The sequence below is a fragment of the Myiozetetes cayanensis genome, unplaced genomic scaffold (genome assembly GCF_022539395.1).
Source record: "Myiozetetes cayanensis isolate MyiCay16 unplaced genomic scaffold, myiCay2020 scf2-11, whole genome shotgun sequence".
Taxonomy (NCBI): domain Eukaryota; kingdom Metazoa; phylum Chordata; class Aves; order Passeriformes; family Tyrannidae; genus Myiozetetes; species Myiozetetes cayanensis.
The window spans coordinates 34692382-34709543 of NW_026087411.1; the positions used below are offsets into that span (position 1 = coordinate 34692382).

A 17162-nucleotide genomic window follows, 5' to 3' on the forward strand; every position below is an offset into this window, starting at 1 on the left:
TGGACAGCTGATTAATTAGTGAAGAAATAAGCTGTGGCTGTTGCTTTGCTGAGTTGCCATGTTGGACACAGCAACTGGAAACGCTGCCATGTGGAATAACAGTTGATGTTGTGTGCCTTTTGGTAAAGTAGTGTAGAAATTGTAAATTTACTGGGATAGAAGATAACATTGCAGACAACAAGGTGCCATATTATTGTTTCTTCAGGAAATTAACTTAAAAATAACTTTTTTTTGTTGGCATTAAAAAACCCCAGAAGAAACATAAGAAACAGGGAGTTTTATCTTTAAAATTTTTGTACATTTGGAAAAACAGTGCAGAGGCAATACTTTTTCCTCCCTACTGCTATAAACCCAGTTTGTAATTTAAACTCAGGAGCCCCTGGTGGTCTAGTGGTAAAGGCGCCGCGCTATCACCGCGGAGACCCGGGTTCGATTCCCGGTCAGGGACACTCCCGGGCAGGTGGGGCTCGTTAGCCCTTAAAGGCAACCCACCTACGTCCTAAGGACCTCGCTGCCACCGTCCAAGCTCGCTTGGCCCCGGCAGATGAACCTTAGGATTAAAGGGTGGGCTCAGTTCTGCACACACTGTGTCTCACCTAAAAAATCCAATGCGCAGGCTGGAAGGTGGAAAGACCTTCCCCGGATCTTCGCTCGCGAAGACTGGCCATTATTATATTATAATTTAAACTCATAATTTTGACAACTGCAGTTTTATGTTTTGAAGATTTAACTGTTTTCAAATTAAGTGTTTTTATTTCTTTTCCTAGAGAGCTAAAGTTTTGGCCTCATCTTCTTCTGGTTTTCCTGGATTTACTCCTCAGTCTATTCTCAGGTCCAACCTTCGCACTACACCCCTAGCAACTCCTTCTGCATCTCCAGGACGATCAGTTACTCCTCCACTACGAGCAAAGGAACTTAGAATAACTTTCAGGGAAGAGAATTCCAATGCAAAGTGGACTGTTGGGGTAAGCTGGCCTGCCGTTAGTGATTTTTGCAGTTAAATGCTGTGATTTACTTTAAAGTTTGCCAGTACTCTTTATACTGAGAATTTGGATTGCAAATCAGAATGGCAGAATTTGGTCAAAAAAAGGTTGTTATGTTAGACTTGTTCACGTGCCTGCAGGTTTATTATTTTTATTCATAATAAATGTCAGGGACTTTGGTGGTTTTTACTCAGGGGTTGTTAGGACCTGTGCTTGTTCAAACTGCTAATTCAGCTTCCAGCTGTACCTTTTCAAATGGAGGTGTGGCAGGAAGGTAAGGAATATAGACTGAGCCACTTGTTTGGATTTGTTAAATTTTGTGAATTAAACATCTTAGCAGTTAACAAAAGTCATAAACTGTGTTGACTTCCTGCCTGTCATTTTGCAAGGCTAGGTTTACCTAAATTCTGGTAAAAGAGACCCCCTATGAGGAGAGCTGTAGCGTTGTCTGTTCTCTAACCCTGAAGTTCTCATGTTTGCTTCTCACCTTGCATCCCGGATAGCATCCGTGTGGTTTTCTAATGAAGTTGGTCCGTCTGACAGTGGCCCCTTCTGCTCCTATAGTTGTTCTGGAGCTGGATTCCATGGTTCAGCCCATCATGCAGTTGCCAACGTAATGTACCAAAATCAGGGGCAGAAAAGGGGGCATGTTCTAGAATGCACATATATGAGCTTTCTGTACATGTCCTAACAAATTGTCTCAATCTGGTTTTACACCTTTTGTTGTTCGTTTTAAAGAGCCACTCAATTGTAACAAGAGGTGCTCTCTCCTGTATGAAGTTCTTACTAATAGTGGCACTGTAGCCAGATTAATTTACTTGTTCTGTACTGCAGGCGTAGTGAACACGAGCATATTTTAGTAGTTCATGTGCATTGGAAAGTATAACAGAGACGAGTCTTGAGTTACAATTTTATTAGGCAAAGCTGTCCTGTTGAAAACACACTGCTGAACCCAATGAACAGCCTTGAGATGACATTATAAGCAAGCACTTATAAGAGTGACTTTATCTTAATTCTTTAATGTTGTGGAAACTCAATAAGCAGTCAAAAGTGTGATTAATTTTTACGCTCAGCTTTAAATTTAAGATAGTTCTAGGGTGAGAATTAATTTTGTATTACCTTTTAAGGGAACACGTCTAACTTAAAAATATCAGTATATGTTTGGGGTTTTTTTTGTTTTGCTTTGACAGAAAGCATGCTCGTGTTACTGATCTGAACTTTTTTTAGGTAACAGAAGATGATAAAGCACTATTTGGAGCTTCATCTGAGCATCATGATGATGTAGTAGAGGATGCTTGGTCTGAAAGTAGAGGTAAAACAACTCTGTTTACTCTGAGCAGTGCTGGAGACAATCATGCTGAATCGCAGGAGTCTTCAGAAAACTTATCTGGAGGTGATTTGGAAAAACTGGATGTCAGCAAAGAAAACAGTAACTTCTCTGTCAGATCGGACCAAACTACTTTGGAGTATCATGATGCAAAATCACCTGGTGATTTTGAAGATGATGTCATCTTTATAGCTGCTAAACCAGCTAATTCTTCCACTGAAGAAACTGCTGATGTTCAAGAATTGGAGAAGGAAGGAGACAGTGAAATGGTTGAAGATAAACCTTTCCAGATGGATCAACCAGATCCTTCGGAACCAAGAGAAGAAGCTGGTGTGTTTCATCCTATGATAACCTAAATTTCTGAATTTTTCAAATGTCTTTAGAAGATTAAGATGCTGATGAGTGCAGCAGTTAATGGTGAATGTTAACAAGTGTCCTAGGCATTTCCTTGTCCTAGGTTTTAAAAATTACCATTACATTTTAAGTAATTTTTTATGCATCCTGGACATTATGAACGTATACTTTGTTTGACTGGCATTTTTTGTGTGTAGTTGCAGCTGAAAGGCAGCAGTGATTTGTGGGAGTTTTCAGAAGGAGGCAAGTTGAAAACTTGGGCTTCTGGCTATGTTTTAGGGGTACTCCTAGTCAGCAGGGTTTTTTACAGCAAGTTTAATGTATGGCATGCTTTGACTATTTTTTTTTTTTCTTTCAACCACCTCATTAGTGCTCAGTTGAATAGTTTTCTTCTGGAAGTGAGTCTGCTTGTGTATCTGCTGCTCATTACAGCTGTGGTTGATCATTTTGCTGGCTCAAGAGCTTATACAGCCTTTTCCAAACCTCTTTCAGTTGATCTTTGATAAATCAGCTCAATTCAACTCATTGAAGCCAGTCCAGCTGCAGAGGATGTGCTCATTTTGGAAGGTCAGCTGACAAATTAGAAGAGATGTAGCTCACTAGCTGGTGAGCAGTGATGAAGAGCTGGGAATGAAAGTAGTTCAGGAACAGGGAGAAGATGTGCCAGCCTTTACAGTCAGTATTTGATAAACAGCTGAGTCTGCTGAACCCTTTATAAAAAAGTTTTCCTGGGACATGTAGGCAAGTTTTGGGAGTTCTGTGTCTGAGGTCTTGAAACACCTCATAAACAGTGAGTGGGTACTCCAGTGTCAGTGTATCATATGCATGCTGATTCAGTCCTAAGTCTGAGATGTTCTGGAAGATCCTGAAGAGTGATTGTTGCTTATGAAGTTCCTCAGCTCCTTTTCTTTCTCAGTAACAGGAATGCTCAAATACAGACTCTATCTGTGTACATTGCTAAAAAGGATTCACCAGATCTGCATGTTTTCAGTAAGATAGGTCAAAACATTTGGCTGTCCTATTTTAGCTGTCTTGGATTTGGACAAGAAATCAAAGGTGCTTTTCATTAAAATTAGTAAGGTACTAATCACTAAACAATAATCTTATAAAGAATCTTTATCTTTGCATTCTTGTAAAGAGGAGGAATGGAGTAAGAAAGGAAAGAAGTGCTGGAATGAGATGCATATCCAAAGAAAAATAAAAAAAACCTTCTTACCCAATTTTAAGAAGGAGCAATATTTTCTGAACTTTTTGTGTATTAGTAACATAGCAAGTTTAGTTTGTAAACAGAATTATTAGTGGTCATTTTGTTTTCTTGACTGAAATTATGCATCAAGCTTCTTGTTTCAGTGTAAAGAAGGATTCAGACCTGCATTATTTTGTTAAATCACTATCCTAGATGAAATGCATAAAGGATCACTTTAAAATCATATGAACATTTTAAAAGAAAAAAAATGATGTTAAGTGCCACTAGGAAGTAATCCATCTCTTCATTTTTGTAGGATGTGTGGAAGAATCAAATGCTGAATGTCTTACCCTTCTCGAGGATGATAAATTGGTGTTTAAAGCTGCTGAGGCCACTACTTTTGGGGCTGCAAATGAAGGGTGAGCTTATGAAATAGATACATCTTTAGGTTCACACAAAATATAACTGCTGGCTTTTCTGCATTTGAAAACTGTGATTTTGGCCTGGGATTGGTTCTTTTCTGTGTTCTTACGTATAGGGGCCTGTCTATTCCATTCTGTCTGTGAGCAAAAGTAATCTGGCGTGAATTTAATGCACGTTGACTAGCTGTCAGTTTGAGTCTTGTTTCTCAAATCATTGCAGACCCCATAGTATAATGATAAAGACTTAAGTCAACAGACTATATAAACCTTATTACAGTTTGAGGCTTACTAAGCAGATACTGTCAACATAAGCCCTGTTTTTGTCTGAAAATTGTGTAGTTAAAAATTAATCCTGAGATGCCTGCAGCTTCAGCGTGTTTATTTTGGAGTTTGAGTGCTTTCGGGCAGTATTTTATACACTTAATTTCTGTTTTCTGTGTGTGCTCAATAAGCATTTGTTTGTTTATGGAAAGGGAAGCAGTTTTCTCACCATGTACTTTAAAAGCTACCGGTGCTTAGTGATAAAGACAGAATGTTAGCAATGTAATAGCCTTTAATTTCAAATGGTAACTAACACTGGTACAGACTTTTGTTCAGTTTGTTCTGAACCTCTGTTATAGTAGTTGCCCTCTTTCTACAGAAGAGAAATACTATATTATTCTGTAACACAACTCTATTGTGTTATTATCTAGTGTTAGATAGCTGGGAAGAATGGGAAGTATTTGATTCATTCCGTAAAATGAGTCACAAATTGAATGAAAATATGTCGTTAAAGGAATTTCTTAATTTTTCTTGTGTTTTTTCTGGTGTGAAACTTGAAGATTTTACAGTGAGAAAGTAACCTGTAAAGCTCTTCAAGGTTTGTTTTCAAGATTTATGATGAATTCCTTTCTTTCTGTTCATGAAGTGAAACAAACTACCAGGAGTCTGAAATGACCTCTTCATCAGAAGAAAAAGCCATACCAGTTGCAGCAAATCCACAGCTCTCTGAGTTCCCGGAGGCAGACAGTGAATGTACGTACACTGTGTTGGAGGTGCTCTGTGTGTTAAGGTAGCAGAACTCCTGAAGTGAAATGTGTAGTTTGTGATACCACTACAGTTGTCTCAGATTGAAGTAGCACAGTAGCATATTACTGTCAACTTTCATTAAACTACAGAGTCAATACCCTCCCTAAAGAAAGCCCTTGTAGAAGATGCGTAGTGAATCTTCCTATTCTTGAACAAGATGCTGAGAATACTGGCAGAACTTGAAGTATTATAAGGAGAGATCAGTATTTATTTTAATGTTGTACACCACTACTAATTTGTGTGCCATGGGATCTGCTGAGTTTCTATTTTAAAAATTGATGCATCCTCAGTACTAAGACTGAAGAAACTGTCCACCAGTGTGTCTTTCCAGCCGCCTTTTCCTCTGTTTTTTTCCCTATGGACTTGTGTCGTGGTTTTGCTCTGGGTCAATTTGCTTTCACACCCCCTACACAATTACTATTAGTTGAGAGAAGGTTTATGCAGACAAAAGAGACTGGATTTGGGGAAGATAGTATGAACATTTATTACTAGCAAAATAAAAGCTACTAAAGAACTACATCTATAACAATTCTACTTAAGTAAAAGTGCTACGTATTTACAGAAAATACTTATCCCCCCTTTTTATCAGTCCAAGAAAGAAAAGCAGTCTCCTTCTCTATTCTCAGAGCTCCAGGTCTCTTCAATAACTCTGCAGCACTCTCGTCGCAGCTGGAACTCTTTCTCTCCTGCTCTGTGTTGGCCTCCAGGGCTGGGCCTATCCGCCTCCTGGGCTAAGACCCGAGGCTGGGGGGTTACCCAAGCCCTGAAGGTTTTTCTTCCATGGTCTTGTAAGGGGACACTTGCCTACCATGGATCTTCTTCCACGGGATTACAGGGGATAATGGGTTATGAGTCCATCCCTGTTTCCTGTAGAGGTCCCTTCCCACAGGAGAACAGTCCTTGATGGACCTCTGTGACATGGGTCTAGCACGGATCCCTTACTCGGATCCCCACATCTTACCCGAGCTGTTCGCTCCAGCATAAGGCTCTCTCTCAAGGTCACAAATCTTCAGTAGCAGCATGGATCCCTCACTCAGATCCCAAGCTTACCCGAGCCATCTGCTCCAGTGTAAGCCTCATCCCTTCAGGGTCATAAATCTTCAACAGGACTCTGCTTTATCTCAGTCCTTTTCATGAAGTCTCGGCTTCCTCATGCAACTTACTCCAGTGTAGGCTCCTCCATGAGCAACATGGGGTCTCTTCACCCAAAAACTCCTACAGGTGGCAGGGATTATTTTTTAGTCTTTTCCCTGCTGAAGGGAGAGAGCGAAAGTGGGGGAGAAACAAGCTCCCCTTCGCACTTTTCTTCTCTCTCCTGCAGCTGCCAGCTTTGACCTTGGACACTTCGTTATCTCTTTGCTGGAATTTCTTCTGCAGCATTTCTCGTCCAAGCAGTCAGTCCTTCTCTAAAGTTTTTTTTTCTTCACTCTCTTACATGAGAGAAGGGGGGGCTTCAGTGCTACACCTGCCCCTGGCCCAAGCCAGGGGAGAAGAGGGCCTGGTCCCCACCTGGGGTTTGCTGCCTCTCCTACATGGCTGCCTAATTTCAACTGCGCAACAAACCTTCTCTTCCGTTTTTCTTAAATATGTAATTAGCAAAGGCGTCACTAAGAGTTTTGATTGGCTTTTTGTCCGGAAATCCACCTGGACAAAACCATCCTCAGCCCCAGGGGCTGGCTGGCTGGGCAAAACCACGACAACTTGACAGCTGATTTTCTCCTTCCTCTTTTTCTTACTGTGGGGCTGCATCCTTTACCAGGTATATAGTTACTGTGGTTTAAACACAGTTGACAACTAAGTCCCAAACAGCTGCTCACTCATTTACCCTGGAGTGGAATGGGGGAGAGAATTGAAAAGCTAAAGGTGAGAAAAACTGTGGTTTGAAATAAAGACAGTTTAATAGGGAAAGCAAAAGTCTTGCATGCAAACAAGGCAAAACAAGGAATTAATTCACCAGGTGTTCAGCCGTCTACAGGAAAGCAGGGCTCCATTGTGTGTAATGGGAAGACAAGTCGCCATAACTGCAAATACTGCCTGCTTCCTCCTTTCCCCTGCCTTTTGTGCTGAGCATAATGCCATATGTATGGGATATCCCTTAGGTCAGTTGGGGTCAGCTGTCCTGACTGTATCTGCCCCCACCCCAAACTTGTTTTGCATCCCCAGCCCACTCACCAGTGGGGTGGGGTGAGAAGTGGAAGAGACTTTGGCCCTGTGTAAGCGCTGCTCAGCAGTAACTAAAAACATCCCTGTGTCATCAACACTGTCTTAAGCTCAAATCCAGAACACAGCAGTCAATACCAGCTACTATAGAAGAAAATTAACTTTATCCCAGCCCAAATCAGCACAGTAGTTTTGGCTTCTAGTTTTTGGAGAAAGCCCAGTATATGTGGCAGGACGGAGAACTGGATTGTTGCCTCCTGATCCCTCTGTTACTTCCTGTTGATTAAACTTGTGTTATTTATATAACAGTTAAGTTAAAATGACATAAATCTCTTCCAGCTGTGATAAGTATCCTTGACAGTGAGGATGTGGTCAGTACTCAATCAGAAAATCGCCTTGAGGGGAAGTGTGTGGATGTACCTGAAGAATGTAACCCCGAAGCAGCTGAAGTTGAAAAAGTCCCCGTTTCTACTAGTCTTCCTAAAACTGAGGAAATTCATGTGAGTAAACTAATTTCCTATTTTCTACAAAATAGAAAAGAGTTTTGAAATTGAGGACAGATCTGTTTTACTGGCAATTAGAAGGCATACAAAAATGTCTCAGTTTCTTTAGCCGCTTGACACGAGTTAAAACCTCATTGTGTAAGGGCAGGTACTTTTTTTCACTTGTCCGTTTTCTGTTCCTATAACACAGAATAGAACCTGTCAAGACGTAGGCCTTTGAGAGCTATATTAGTAAAAAAATAAGTACCTGACTGTTTTTCAAAATAACCCTGCATTCATTTGGTTTACTGAAATTCAAGCATTTTTTATTTGACTTGAAATCGTTCTAATGTTAAAATCAATAAGAAAGCTTCTTGATACTGGGAGCCATTTACCAAATGACAATATTATGTGGGAACCAAACTGACTTTCAAAATGATTTAGGTCCTTTACTATTTGTTCCTTCTTAACACAAACAGAATTCCCAGTAATAAACTCATTTTGGTGTCAAGACATTTCTTCATGTGATGGAGATATTTAGACTATGTTATCTCGTGCAATCCAAGTGACTCCTTCAAGTGCAGTGTTGACTTTCTGGATGTGATACCTGGCCAGTCTGACTAGGTGTTGCAGTTACAACTGTCATGACCAGAACTCTGGGGACATAATTGTATTTTACCCTGTCACAGAGTGGGTCACTCTCTGTGGGTGTGGAGTAGTGCAGAAGGCACTGCAACGTGATGATCAGTGCCAGTTGTGCACACACCTTGTGTTGTGAAACTGCCCCCTGCACAGTGTTAGTCCTGAACGGAAATACCAGAAAGGGAGCCTGGGAATTGCATACACTGACTGCTCTGATCTCTGCCCCTTCAATGTATAAACTTTCATCTCTAGTAGAGAGTACATTGTATGGTGTTAACTTTACATATTGGTGGTGATCTGAAAGGAAAAGCAGCTTTTCACTGTCTTCAACTAGCAGTTCATCTAGCTCAGTGTGAAGTTAGTCTGTTTGGTAAGGAATAAAGTATTAACGGACAATTTTTAACTTTAGGTTATTGAAGATACCTCAGAACCACCACCTGAAACATCACCATATAGTGAACTAGATCCATCGGGCAGTCTTCATTATAGCTATGAAAACATAGAGCAACAGTTTGCCTGTGATTTGCCTGATAATAAAGATAGTGAATGTGATGCAGCTGAGGGAGAGGGAGACCTTTTTCTATCTCAGAGTAGTTTTAGCTTAGTTTTGGAAGGAGAAGAAGGTGAAGCAGAGATGGGAGACCCTACATTAGTAGATGCTTGTAAACCAGAAGGTCCAACAATGGAGGAAAAACCTGTGACCAATTTAGAAAATGCTGAAAGCCAAGAACATGTTACAAACTCAGTGTCCACTGTAACTGGTGATCAGGAATCTCAAAATACTGCAGAGTCATTCCCATATGTGCCTGAACCCATTAAGGTTGCTATTGCTGAGAACTTACTGGATGTAATCAAAGACACAAGAAGTAAAGAATTTACATCTGAAGTTGTAGAACAATCTATTCATGAAACTATAGGTAAAAAGGTAACTAGATTCCAGAAGGCAAAAGCCTTCTTAACACCTGTGCCAGAAAGAGTGGAAGAGGACACCAACAGACATCAAGTAGAGTATGCCGTTACTCCAAGAACACGCACAAGGGGACAACTGAGTAGAAATCTAAGTATTCTGTCAGCAGACCCTCAACAACTACTGAAGGCAGGCACACCAGTTCCGTTTGGACTGTCTCCTCGGAGAAGTACCAGGCGAACAAAAGAAGCATCTGAGACTTCCAGTCTTCAAACAGAGGAAAATCTTCAAGAGGAGCAAATACCTGCGACACCTGTTACTCCTAGGAGAGGTAGGAAACCTAAACTGACGCATTTAGAAAAAACAGAAAGCAGCCATTCTGATGGACAAACCTCATCTGATACTACACAGTCCGTAGCTGTTACTCCAAGAAGAAGATTAAGGAGAGCAAAGGAAGCTGCATCTGAATCCTCAGAAGAGGCTAATGAGGAAATGTCTCTTGCTGAAGGTAGCATTATTACCTCTTCTACTTCCAAAAGGATTAGAGGAGGAAAACGTTCAGCTGGAGGTCCAAAAACTGGCCAGACTGACACTGATCGTAAGGTGAAACCAGCAGTCAGTCCCAGTAGAAGTGCAAGAAAACCGAAAAGCTTTACTTTACAACTTACTGAAAATATTGTCAAGGATCAAGAGGTGCAGCCTAGTGACCAACTCCTTTTACCTGTGCCAACTAAAAGAGGCAGAAGAAGAAAGATTAGTTCATCAGAAGTTTCAGAAAATTCTGATCTTGATCTATCTAAATCATCGCTTCCTCAAACAGAATTTAAACTTCCTGTCACTCCTAGAAGAAGTGCTAGGAAGGGGGCACAAAATCTTACGGCAGACACAGAGTCTACCTCTACTCAGGAAGACATAAATTCAGGTGGGAAGGTAGAAGTCCTTGATACTCCTAGGAGAAGAACTAGAAGAGTGCCACGTGAGAAACCAGAAAAAACGGATACTCCTGAGCAGACACCTGCACAGCCAAGCGAGGAGCCAGCCACACCCAGGACTACAGTAAGGACAGGGCGCCGGGGCAGAAAGAGGCGATCAATGTCGGAGGGGGCCCTCCCGCAGGGACCTGATGGCACTCCTTTACTGCTTGAAGACATAAACCCATCAGGACACGATCAAACATCAAGAGCTCCAACAGATCGTGTTACAAGAACCAGATCCCGCAAAACTGCCGTGCATCAGAAACTGACTTTTGAGGAAAATGAATCTTTTCATTTCTCTCCTCCTCTCACAAAGCTGACAAAGAAATTTGAAGGTAGGTGCACTATGTTTGTACACAACACAGGGCATGTTCCTCTTCTTTAATCCACAGAATACAAAATGTGAGGATGGCTTGAAGTATTGTAAAGAATGTAACCATGCAAAAAAAAAAAAAAATTTGGCAAGAGGCAGTCCAGTTGTCTGAACTCGACATGACTACCTGGTTCATTCTAGTGGAACTAAGAGGTTATAAGGCTGATCTAAGCAGTGAAATGAAATTTAAGCTGAGTTTTTGTTTCTGTCAGCTCTGAAAACCAGGGGTTATCTCTGATTGCCATGCCATCCCTTCCCCCCAGCAGGGGAATAAAGGAGGCACGATTCCAAGTTCTGTTCAGTTTTGAAGTTCAAATGAGTTGCATCTTGCAACAAAGTGTACAGCTGTTAAATGATGTGATTATTTTTCATGGGCATATACTTTGTCAGCAAAATTAGTGTGCCTGGGAATATTTTAATTGGAGTAAATGATAAAATTTTTTTGAGATGTGTAAGGGCTGTTGACGCCTCTTGAGCATAGTATCTTACATAAGTGCAGGTAAAATCACTAGGCTTACCTAGTTTGGGGTTTTTTCCCACAATTTGCTGTAAAAGAATGGATCCCGAGGGACAGTTACTGGTGGAAAAATACCTTTTTATGGGGAGTTTATAAACTTGATTAGACCTTTTATTTCAGGAAGCTATTGTACTCTTGTTTATCAGCTGTAATTTAACATTACTGTCCTTCGTGTATAATGTACATGCATGCTAACGATGCATTGTCATTTTAGCTGGAAAAGCAGACCATCCTGTGCAGTTTAAGGATTTAGACCCAGATTTGTCTTCTCAGTTCGTCTTTTCACCCCCTCTTTTGAGGTCAAGGAGAAAAGATGTATCCAGCATTTCCCGAATTGTGAAAGAACCAGTAAGTAAAGGCACTAGTTATCCCTTGTTTTTGATTTTTGCTCTGTACCACTTTTTGAAATCATACTTTCCAATGTTTTGCCTTATTCCTTGGAAACATATCTAAAAAGAGAACTTTAAATGAATCAACTAAACTATTTTTCTTTTCTTCATGAAAACTAGGTACAAAAATCAGTTTTGAAGGTATATAAGTCAGGAATTGATAAAAACTTTTGAAGGCACAGTGGCTTTCTTTAAACTTACTTGGTATGTTATCTGTTAATTTGAGAATTTGAACTTTTAGGATGGGAAAATAATTTGAGGCGGAAGGTTTGTTTTTGCAGAGGGTAACTAATGCTTTTGGAATTACGTTATAATGACTTCTTAATGAAAGAAACATTAATTTTTGTTCTGTTGAAGTGTTAAGAACTTGTTCCTGAGTAACATTTTTTGTTGCCTTATCATAGGAGCTTCCAACTAAAGAGGAAGAGGATACCAAATCCATAGAGTCTGAGGGAAAGCAAAAATTGAAGAGAGCTAGAACTACAAAATCAAAAACGACGAAAGCAAGCAAGTATGAAATTATTTTTAAATAGTTATTTGCATTTCTTTATTGTTACAGTGATTCAGCTGTTAAGCACCTACTTCTTCCTCACTTGTCTGCATAATTCTCTTCTCTGACTTTATGAGCCTGTCCGGTTTGCTGGTGTAATAGGCACCTTTTTCCCCATTTAAGGGTTTGTTTTTCTAAAGGAAACGGAAGAGGGAGGGGCTAGAAAAGGGCAGGTGGATACTAATCATTGCAATAATGTCATGCTCTTAATTCACTCTTAATTAATTGTCTTAATTCACCTTATGGTGAAAAGAGGTTCCACGCTCTTTGTGGAACTTTTTTCTTCTGGACATGTTTCCTGGTTCCTTCTGGAAAGCTGTTTGAGGACAATTTACCTCTTAAAAGCTGGGACAGGGAGCTCTAAAAACTCTTACAGATAGTGACCAAGAATGCTTGGGACAGTCTGTTAAGGAATTAAAGCAAAATGAAACTTACTTAGGTACTTTTTACTTCTGTCTACAAAGAAGTCAGTTAATATTTCTTCAGCATTGATTTTGTAATTCCATGGTAATTTTTTTTCCCTCTACTAAATACTGTTGGAAATAAAAAATTGTTTTGATAATTACCTTTCTTTTCAGAACCACAAAAGAGTGTTCTTGGTCACCTCCACCCGTGGAAGTAAAATTCATCTCTCCTTTTGCAACTCCAGTAGATGGAACAAAAAGCAAGCAGAAAGAAACCACAGATGCAGCAGGGAAAACTCTGAGAAAGAACAAAAAAAGACTGTCCAATTTTCCAAAGCCAGTTTTGCGCCGGAAGATGCTGTAACTGTTTTTTTTAAGTTTATAATGTACACCACTGTTTGTAAAGTCATCAAAATTGTGTGAATTAGTAAAAAGAAGAAAAATCATCTAATTTGGAAGAGATAATTTATATAAATTATTGTAAAATTTCATAAAAAATGGTCTTCAGTAAGTAACTCCATATGGAGTGTGATTTCCTCAGTCAATGCAGTTTTCTATTTTATATTAAGACTTCATACATTTATATAATATGTAAATACAGCTTATTTTAGGAATGTTAAATAAAAATGTATACTTCACAATGTGCTTACTGTCTGATAGCTTTTTGAGGGAATATTGGGTTGAATGACCTGTATTGCTCAGAACTTTTAATGTTGGTTTGTGGGAGTTACAGACCCTTAAAAGTAATTCCACAAGCTTTTCAAAGGTTTGTTTAGAATTCCTATAACAAGTAAACATTTTAAACATACTGTTTTAAATTTTAGAAATTATGTTTGACCTTCTGGTACAAATAATTGGACTCGCAATACAAACTGGTAATTCCTTATGTTCACGGTTAAGTTGTACTGTACTGAAGTCAGAATGTAAACAATTGTGTTTTAAGCTGTGCAATATTTTTTTGTATTTGTCTTAAACTTTGGGAAAGCTGCTCTTTAGTTCATAAAACTAGATCACACCTCAGATGTTTTGCTATTTCTTACAGTTTGTTGTCAGCAAAAAATTAACTGTATAGATGGTGTGATGCTTACAATAGCATATTGAATTTGATGGGTTACTACCCACATACTTTGAAATTTGAGCCAAAATTATTTTCATAATGTTAATATGAATGCTACTAGAATTGAAATACTTACTGTCTGTAAACATTTTGCAGTATTTGGGGCCTGCATATCACAGCACTGAAAACCCAGTGGTAAAGTTAATATAATAGTCTGAAAAAGGTACAAAAATGTACAGAAATCTTAGTTACAAACCATATTTTTGAATAATTATTTCATTAACAGTCTTTGGTTAAGGAGTAAATGTCCCTATAAAGCTTCAATTTGTATAAATAAAGTCACAAACCTATTCTTTTAAAAGCAGACATGGAAGTACTATTTTGATGTGCAGTCTTTTAGACAATGGATTATTTTTCTGTATGTTAATTTATATATGGATGCAACTTTGAAGACTACAGAATGGTGGAACCTGATATTAAACTTTTCAATTAGTAAAAACTACTACAGTTACTCTAAGACATAATTTATTTATTAACTAATAGCTTGTACATAGTGAATGAATGTATTAATAACAGACTAAGCTTGTAAAAGAAGATTGTTCTGAGGCCACGATTTTTCTATCAGAACAGGTCATTCTAGAGAAGCAGTTGCACACACTTGGGTATTTTTCTCCTTGAGGGAGTATTCATGACTGAATGAAAACTTTTAAAAAATGTCAGATGTTTCAAGTGTGAGAGTGGCAGTTTGGATGAGACCTTTAGTCAGGTTAGTAATTATTTTCTCTGAGTATCCTGTACTTGAATGACAGTATAAATACAGTCAGAGGAGAAGGGAGGGAAGTTCTAGCAATATTTTTTTTATATCTACATTGTACAGAAATGCAGTGAATAGCTCAGAAAATGAGGTGAAAGATCAAACTTTCAAAACTGGAAGAGAATATAGATGGCAAATCAGATTATGTTTTGTGTAGTACACAAGAGTATTTATAAAGTACTCCAGTTCTTCTCAAATGGAATTTTCTGATAAAATTCTAGTGAAGATTACTTAATAGGGTTTTAACGTGTTTCTGCCATGTACACTTACATATGTGTATATTTTTTGTATGAAAATCAATTAGAACAAATGAAAACATAATATTAGCTAATTAATGTTTAGCCTCTTCATTTGCATCAGCTGAATTCTCATTTGGCTGTGCTTAGGAAGAAAGCAAGCAATAGCAATAAAAGACAGTTGGCATTAAATGTAATAACTTCCTAAAAGTTTGTAATTTTCTACTAATTTTTTAGTTTGAAGGAATGTTAATTATGTGTTAAAATGTTTCCTTTTTTCCCTTGCTTTTCCTTTTTTTTTGTGTGTGTGTTATTTTTTGTTTGTTTGTGGGTTTGTTTTGGTTTGGTTTTTGGTTTTGTTTTTGTAATTTGGGTTTGGTGCATTGTTCTCCAGTGCTCACCGGTTTCCCCAAGGAGCGGTTTAAAAAGGAGTGTGAGGATAATGTGTAACAAGGAGTGAGAGTTCAGAAATTTGAAGGACATAGGAGGAAATGGAAGCAAAAACAGACACTGAATTTCTAGTATGAGCCTGAGAAAGGGAGAAGCTAGCTAAGATCAGTTTCTAATGGAGTGGAGAGAACATTTTATGTGGGTGCTTTTTGTGTAGGCTTGCTACAAGTATGTGTAGGATGAGCGGAAAGGATGATTTGCAGATGTTTGCATTTGTACCTGAGAGGAAGATGATATTTGTAGTGCCAGAGAAGGGTGTGAGGGGCCTGTGAAAGGAAGAGGTGATGCACTGTGGTGGATGCATGCAGAAGGCTGTAGGGGCATAGAGTGGCAGTTTTCGTGCAAACAATGAGAATTTCACGGGAGCTACTCGATACAGCTCATCACTAAACAGAACATTGTTTTCCATGGGCAAGTAATTGCTTGAAGGGTGCTAGAATTCCTCACGAGTGTTTTGGTGCATCTCCTTTGATCCAATGTCGGATGGCTAAAAGCTGAAGCCAAATTGTGCATCTGTTCCTTTGGGGATGTAACATGAGAAAATTCCAATGGAATGTTGATGGCCTTGGGGTAGCAGAATCCCACCTCTCAGAAAGAATAAAATTAGGTGTAATGGCAGATTTTATTTCCAGGAAACACACAGTAGGAGTTATTATGGAGGGAGATTGAAAAATATTAAGGGCTGTTGTTAGTAGGTATTTTGTCAAGAAAAGAAATGTTTCAGTGGAAATGGTTCCCTGCATTACCTCTGAGAGTTAACACAAATATTCCTAAGACCTTTTTTCTTCAAATGTTTAGAAGTTAAGGCTGATGAAAGTATTCATTCCAGGTTATAACACAAAGGAGAGTTAAAGTGAATCTGTTTTACTTTTGATAGCCACTTGGTGCTTAAAGTGCTAATTGATTCACACTGACTTTGTTTATTTGCCTTAATATTTGTACATGCCCAGTGTGCAAATAAGGGCACAGATAACTAAATATCAGAACTTCCTCTCATGGAAGACTACTCTCAGGGTTGTTAGCACAGTACTTTTTTTATTTGCTGCAATTTCATCACTTCCCATGTGATTACTTCCCATGTAACTAATCATAAATAGCTAATAGTTGTTGATTTCTCTTGGGAAAAGAGAAGGTACAGGCAGAAACCATTCCATAGGTTCTCTTGAGTAGTTAAGCAATGCTTGTAACTGATTAGACTAGACCAATCTGAAAATACTAAAATAACAGAATTTTAGGTAATAGGGTAGATTTGTTTCTTCTTTTGTTTGTACTTTTGTCTTCTGTGCAAAACTTCTGGTTTACCATTCTAGGAATGCTTTTTTCACCAAACTAGTCAAGATAATGAGTCTGTTTGATATGCTTGGAGATCAATGTACTGTGGTTCCTTTTGAATTAAAGCTGTCCTAAAATAAAATGCATTTTCCAATGCCCTGGGCTGTGTGGATGACCAGTATGTGTGAGGCAGAGGCAAAAATGCAAGTTGTGGTGTGGTGGTTTGGTTTACTTGCTGAATGATGTGTCCATTCATTCAGGTCAGTTACTCCCTGTCTGTCGTGGTTCTAGAACAGGCTTATCCCACAGCAGTCATTGATGTGCTGTGCATTCTGCAGAACTTGGTTTAAATCCGGGCTAAAACATGAATTATTAATGAATGACTGATGGCTTGTATTTTGATCCTATAATTGGGATTTTAATAACAGCAGGGTGCAGGAAGTAGGTGTGTGTGATTTCTGTAAAAATGAACAGCACAAGCACACACGACCTCGGGAATCCAGGGCACAGGGAAATCTTTACTTTTGATCTGATCTGTTGGGGCTTTTGACTATGGTGTCTTTCCTCAAGGACAAGAATGGCACGTTCATCTCAG

The 17162-nt window shown here is 39.0% G+C and overlaps 1 protein-coding gene across 3 annotated transcripts in view; it reads left to right on the forward strand.

Annotated features, from left to right (window-relative positions):
* The window catches only part of LOC126639906 (protein ELYS-like), a 44183-nt gene extending 30803 nt beyond the window's left edge, over positions 1-13380 (forward strand). For all 3 annotated transcript variants that reach the window (XM_050315245.1, XM_050315247.1, XM_050315248.1), the window contains exons 28-36: positions 768-965; positions 2211-2640; positions 4167-4269; positions 5180-5286; positions 7840-8000; positions 9034-10840; positions 11610-11743; positions 12189-12295; positions 12913-13380. In XM_050315245.1, the coding sequence (XP_050171202.1) occupies positions 768-965; positions 2211-2640; positions 4167-4269; positions 5180-5286; positions 7840-8000; positions 9034-10840; positions 11610-11743; positions 12189-12295; positions 12913-13102 (3237 nt within the window). In that variant the 3' untranslated portion in view covers positions 13103-13380. The remainder of the gene's footprint in view (positions 1-767; positions 966-2210; positions 2641-4166; positions 4270-5179; positions 5287-7839; positions 8001-9033; positions 10841-11609; positions 11744-12188; positions 12296-12912) is intronic.
* Positions 13381-17162: the final 3782 nt, after the last annotated feature.